Genomic DNA, 6,000 nt, shown 5'->3' with positions numbered 1-6,000 from the left:
GTGTCCCTCGTTCCTATCTCTAAAAGGGGAACAGGCCAGACACAGTGGCTCACACCTGTAATCCCAGCACTTTGGGAGGCCACAGCAGGCGGATCACCTGAGGTCGGTAGTTCGAGACCAGCCTGGCCAACATGGTGAAACTCCATCTCTATTAAAAATTCAAAAATTAGCCAGGTGTGGTGGTGGCTGCGTGTAGTTCCAGCTACTCGGGAGGCTGAGACAGGAGAATCACTTGAGCCCAGGAGGCGGAGGTTGTAGTGAGCCGAGATTGTGCCACTGCTCGGTGACAGAGCGAGATTCCATCTCAAAAAATAAATAAATAAAAATAGGAACAGTGGCTCCAGTCATTGCAGCCTTGACCCCCGTTGCCCAGGGCTGTGGGAGGGTCGGATGAATGAAGGACAAGGAGTGTGTGGACCCACTGCGGGCACGGGGTGGGACTTGTGTAATGGTGGCCCCGGCGGCATGAGCCCAAGCGTAACCAGAAGAGGGCAAGAGGTGGGCTAAGGACCATGTCCCACTCCCAGGAGCCAGGGTGGGTGAGTTTTCCACAAGGGTCTCTGCACGGGGGTGACAGGGACCCTCAGGGCCCCCCAACACCTTGCCAGACCTCAAAGGGTCCAGGGACCTTTCTGTCACTCCCTGCCTCCTGCCTTGACCCACAAAACCCAGAAATATTTCATTTCTTTTACTTTTTTTTTTTTTTTTTTTTTTGAGATGGAGTCTCCCTCTGCCGCCTAGGCTGGAGTACAGTGGCTGAATCTCAGCTCACTGCAACCTGTGCCTCCTTAGTTCAAGCGATTCTCCTGCCTCAGCCTCTTGAGTATCTGGGATTATAGGTGTGTGCCACCAACCTAATTTTTATATTTTTAGTAGAAATGGGGTTTCACCACGTTGACCAGTCTAGTCTCGAACTCCTGGCATCAAGTGATCCGCCTGCCTTGGCCTCCCCGAGTGCTGGGGTGACAGGCATGAGCCACCGCATCCCGCCCAGAAAACAAATGTTTCAACATACCTCTTGGGTCATGGATTTTTTTTTTAATTCAGGTGAAATTCACATAACATCAATGTTTAAGTGAACACCTCATTGGCAGTGAGTGCATCTGCAGTGCTGTGTGCCTGCTTCTACGTCGTTTCAGGACCCCTGTCACACCCCAAAGAACCCCTGTACCATTAGCTCTCCAGCCTTTCTCCCACAGCCTGGCCCTCCTCGGCCCACCGCAGACCTCTCCCACCTGTCCCTGCTGGGTGGCAGCTGCCTGGCCGTCTGACATAGGCAGCTGAGGGCACCTGGCAGCCAGCAGGTTCCTGGGAGCCAGCTGCCACCCAGCAAACAGCCGGGAGGATAGAGTGTCAGCCATGGGAGGGGACAGACCTGCAGCCTGGGGCTCAGGTGGGCCACTGGGGACATAATGTGCTGGCTGCCCCGCCCCATCCCGGCCTGGCACAGCCCTTCAGATCCCAGCCTTGCCCCGCCCACTATGGGGCCGCCAGTGAAGGCCACGTGGCCACGAGAATGACCAGCCAGGCTTCCCTAGAGGCTGGGCCTCCCCAGACTGGGCCAGGTGCTTCCTGTTAGCAGAGGTAGAGCTGGGTCCTATGACTGCCGGCCAGAGGAAGAGGAGGAGGCTGGACTGCGAGTGTGGGAGGGGGTGGACCCAGGCCCCCAGCAGGTTAGTGGGAAGAGCAGGCGCCTGGATCTGCCAAGAATGCTAGCAAAGCTGGGCTCCCGGGCGGGCAGGCAGGTCCTGGGGAGCCGGTGAGGGCCGCTCCTCCCTGGGTGGCTGCACACTCCCTCCTGCTGGGGCAGGTAGTGCTGGCCTGTGCCTGCTCCCCAGAGCTCCCGGGCAGGCAGGATGGCAGGGGTTCCCCCTCCTCTGCCCCACTGGAAGACACTCTTTGTCGCCTCAGAAGCAGGCTCCCTGCAAGCCTGTGACTCCAAGGTGGAAGCTGGTTTTACAAGGGGGAATCCAGGTAGGGCCCCCAGGTTGCAGGTGGCTGATGGGTGAGCCTCGGTGCCTGAGATCAGGGCAGGGAGGGACCTGGGCCTTGTCCATGCATGTGGGGGCACGGCCTGGTGGGTGGCTCAGCCTCGGTGCCCATCTCACTGTCCCCTCCTCCCCAGCTGCTTCCTGCTGCCGGACGCCAGCACCTTTGCCCTCACTCCTCTGGGTCTGTGTCCTCCCTCCCTCCACAGATGAGTAATGTCTCAGGGATCCTGGGGACAGCTGACGTCCCCTTGGTGTCAGCGACCTGGCCACAGCCCAGCCCCCCACCGTCCGTGCCAGCTGGGCTGCAGATGGACCGCATGGGGAACGGCTCCCAGCGGGCCCCCTGGCTCTTCCTCACCTCCGCGCTGGCCCGAGGAGTCTCAGGCATCTTCGTGTGGACTGCCCTGGTCCTCACCTGCCACCAGGTAAGCCTTCCCCGCCCCCAGCCTCCTTCAGGACCCCGGTCTCCAAGGGATGTGGCCGTGGCTCAACCGGGCCCCCCTGGGTGCTGCTGCTACAGAGGCTGTCAGAAGTGGCATCGGGCCAGGGCACAGGGGGAGGGGACAGGCTTTTCCCAAGATGTGGCGTGTGGGAGCTGGGCCTGAAAATGGGGAAGTCTGCCAGGCTGAGTGCAGAGTGCCCACCAGGCAACCCCAACTATTTCTCAGGCTCCTCACCCAGCTCACTGAGGTCAGCAGTGTGGTCCCATTTCACAGACAAGAAGACTGAGTCTCGGAGAGACCAGAGGTCTTTCCCAGGCTCATGTATCTGGAAAGGGGAAAGGGCCTTCTCCCTCCAGAGGTGTGGCACCCTGGAGAAGGCTGGTTGGGGGGTTGGCAGGGGGTTGAACTTTGCTCCGTAGGGAACTGGGGAGCAAAGGTTGCAGCTTGGCTAGAGGGACCGGGACTCCTGTGCGAGAGATGGGCAAGAAGCAACTTCCCCAAGCCCTCAGCTGCACACAGCCCCCCACCCAAAGCAGTCCCCAGGTAGAGAAGCGGCCAGGCACTGTGGCAAGGAAAGGCCAGGCAGAGCAAGGAGGAAGTGACGGCCAAGGGCAGGGGCTGGGCAGAGAGGGCAGGGGGTCAGGGATGGGACCAGCCTGAGAGCCTCAGATTCGCAGAGAGGCCGGGGCAGTGTGGGGAGCGGGGGCAGGGCTTTGTCCAGAGCCCTTGACCCCACTGTGGGAAGGCGGCTTTCAGGAGGCACTGGGAGCCCAGGAAGGCTGCAGAGAGCTTGGCTGAGAGCAGAGCTGCTCCCTGGGTGCCAGGGGCACTGGCATAGGGAATGGATCCAGAGGTGAGCCGGGCAGAGGGCCATCAGGAGACTCCTGGGCTCAATCCATCCTCCTGCCTCGGTCTACCAAAGTGGTGGGATTACAGGCGGGAGCCATTGCACCCGGCCTACCAGGAGACTGGCTGGCAGGGACATGGGCACGAGCCTCCAGGGCAGCATCTTAGTGACAACTTCTGAGCTATTAGCCGGTCGTGGGGCCCACACCAGTCATCCCAGCTACTCGGGAGGCTGAGGTGGGAGGATTGATTGAGCCTGGGAGTTCGAGGCTGCAGTGAGCTGTGACTAGATAACCAGAACCCAAGGTAGATGTGTATGAGCGTGGGCCTGGAGTATGCAGAGCCAGGGAGGTGGTATGGAGGCAGGCCCTTCCTGTAAAACCATCAAGGTGGGCTTCCCGGAGGAGGCCATCTTTGCACTGTAATTTTGGGAACTGGCTGTGTATGTGTGGCTATGGCTTCAGCATCATGGGGGCTTGCAGTCAAGACAGGGCTTGTGAAGGCCCCTCGGGCTGGAGTTCAGGCCCTGTCCCTCCCCTGAGCCCACCACCAGACCACCCTTGAGTGAGGAGTCTCAGGCAGGACAGAGAGTGGCTAGACCCCCTCACTTTTTACCTGGGAAGACTGAGGCCAGAGAGGGCAGCAGCTGGTCAAGGTCACCCAGCCATGCAGCGCCAGCCCCGGGAGAGGTCTCCTGCTGGCTGGTCACGCCATCCCTCCCAGGCACCAGTGCGGGAGTGTGTGACTGATAAGAGTCTGTTCCTGCCGCCAGCCTCCCCCAACTTCCTGAGCTGCACCCCAAGCAGCCAGGTGCACATAGCCTCTGCTGGCCCGCCTCTGCCACTTATGGCACCTCCTCCAGGAAGCCTTCCCCATGAGCTCCCATGCGCCCAGCTCCCAGGCTTGGCTGCCTCTCAAAGACCCTGTGATTGTGTCATGTCCTCACAGAAAACATGGAAAAATCGGCCAGGCGAGGTGGCTCAGGCCTGTAATCCTAGCACTGTGGGAGGCTGAGGCGGGTGGATCACCTGAGGTCAGGAGTTTAAGACCAGCCTGGCCAACATGGGGAAACCCTGTAAAAATACAAAATTAGCTGAATGTGGTGGCACACGCCTGTAATCCCAGCTACTTGGGAGGCTGAGGCAGGAGATTCACTAGAACTTGAGAGCCAGAGGTTGCAGTGAGCTGAAATTGTGCCACTGTACTCTAGCAGGGGCAACAGAGCAAGACTCTGTCTTAATTAAAAAAAAAAAAAAAAAAAAACATGGAAAGTCCAGAAAGGTTTAAAGGCAAACACTATAAAACACTATAATCACCCATATTTTTTCCCAGGCTTTTTTTTCTTTTTTTAAGGCAAGGTCTCACTCTGTCGCCCATGCTGGAGTACAGTGGCACAATCATTTCTCACTGCAGCCTCCACCTCCTGGGTTCAAGCCATCCTCCCACCTCAGCCTCCCGAGTAGCTGGGACTACAGGCACACACCACCATGCCCAGTTACTTTTTGTATTTTTAAAATTTGTATTTATTTATTTATTTTTGTAGAGACGGGGTCTCCTTATGCTGCCCAGGCTGGTCTCAAACTCCTGGGCTCAAGTAATCCTCCTGCCTTGGTCTACCAAAGTGCTGGGATTACAGGTGTGAGCCACCATGCCCAGCCTACCAGGCATTTTTAACATAATTTGAGATTCTCCTTTATCATCTTAATTTTTAAATGCTGCATTGTATCAGAGCATTTCCTTACACGGGTGTATTTTTTTTTTCTTTTTTAATGTTTTTACATTTATTTAACTTAAAAAAAATTTTACTTCTTTTTTAAAAAGATGGGGTCTCGCTATGTTGCCCAGGCTGGAGTGCAGTGGCTATTCACAGGTGCGATCCCACTACTAATCAGCACGGGAGTTTTGACCTGCTCCGTTTCCGACCTGGGCCGCTTCACCCCTCCTTAGGGAACCTGGTGGTCCCCCGCTCCCAGGAGGTCACCATATTGATGCCGAACTTAGTGTAGACACCTGATCAGCATAGCGCACTGCAGCCCAGAACTCCTGGGCTCAAGAGAACCTCCAGCCTCAGCCTCCTGAGTAGCTGGGACTACAGATGCTCACCACCCTACCTGGCTAGTTTTTATTATTTGATCTTTTGTAGAGACGGCATCTCACTCTGTGGCCCAAGCTGATCTCAAACTCCTGGGGTCAAGCAGTCCTCCCACCTCGGCCTCCCAAACTGCTGGGATTACAGGTGTGAGCTACTGCACCTGGCTAATTTTTTAATTTTTTTCTCGAGACACAAGGGCTCACTATGTTGCCCTGGTTATAGGTGTATTTTTTTTTTTTTTTTTTTTTTGGAGATAGAGTCTCACTGTCGCCCAGGCTGGAGTGCAGTGGTGTGATCTCGGCTCACTGCAGCCTCCGCCTCTCAGGTTCAAGGGATTCTCCTGCCTCAGCCTCCCGAGTAGCTGGGATTACAGGCACACACCACCATACCAGGCAAAATTTTGTACTTTTAGTAGAGATGAGGTTTCACCATGTTGGTCAGGCTGGTCTTGAACTCCTGGCCTCAAGTGATCTGCCCGCATTGGCCTCCCAAAGTGCTGGGGTTACAGGTGTGAGCCTCTGTAGGTGTATTTTTTTTTTTTTTTTTTTTTTCGAGACGGAGTTTCGCTCTTGTTACCCAGGCTGGAGTGCAGTGGCACGATCTCGGCTCACCGCGACCTCCACCTCCT

The 6,000-nt window shown here is 56.5% G+C and overlaps 1 protein-coding gene across 3 annotated transcripts in view; it reads left to right on the top strand.

Annotated features, from left to right (window-relative positions):
• The first annotated feature begins 1,318 nt into the window (after positions 1-1,318).
• The window catches only part of TMEM184A (transmembrane protein 184A), a 16,285-nt gene continuing 11,603 nt past the window's right edge, over positions 1,319-6,000 (top strand). Inside the window, exons 1-3 of one of the 3 annotated variants that reach the window (XM_010331611.3) lie at positions 1,320-1,673; positions 1,912-1,974; positions 2,198-2,416. In XM_010331611.3, coding sequence (XP_010329913.3) covers positions 2,198-2,416 — 219 coding nt within the window. In that variant the 5' untranslated portion in view covers positions 1,320-1,673; positions 1,912-1,974. Of the gene's footprint in view, positions 1,975-2,197; positions 2,417-6,000 lie in introns of all 3 variants that reach the window. The other 2 variants (XM_010331613.3, XM_010331612.3) reach the window with 2 other exon arrangements.

Source organism: Saimiri boliviensis, chromosome 1 (assembly GCF_048565385.1).
Source record: "Saimiri boliviensis isolate mSaiBol1 chromosome 1, mSaiBol1.pri, whole genome shotgun sequence".
In the NCBI taxonomy this organism is placed as follows: domain Eukaryota; kingdom Metazoa; phylum Chordata; class Mammalia; order Primates; family Cebidae; genus Saimiri; species Saimiri boliviensis.
The sequence above is the reverse complement of the archived record's forward strand: the minus strand, read 5'-3'. Positions and strand labels throughout refer to the sequence as shown.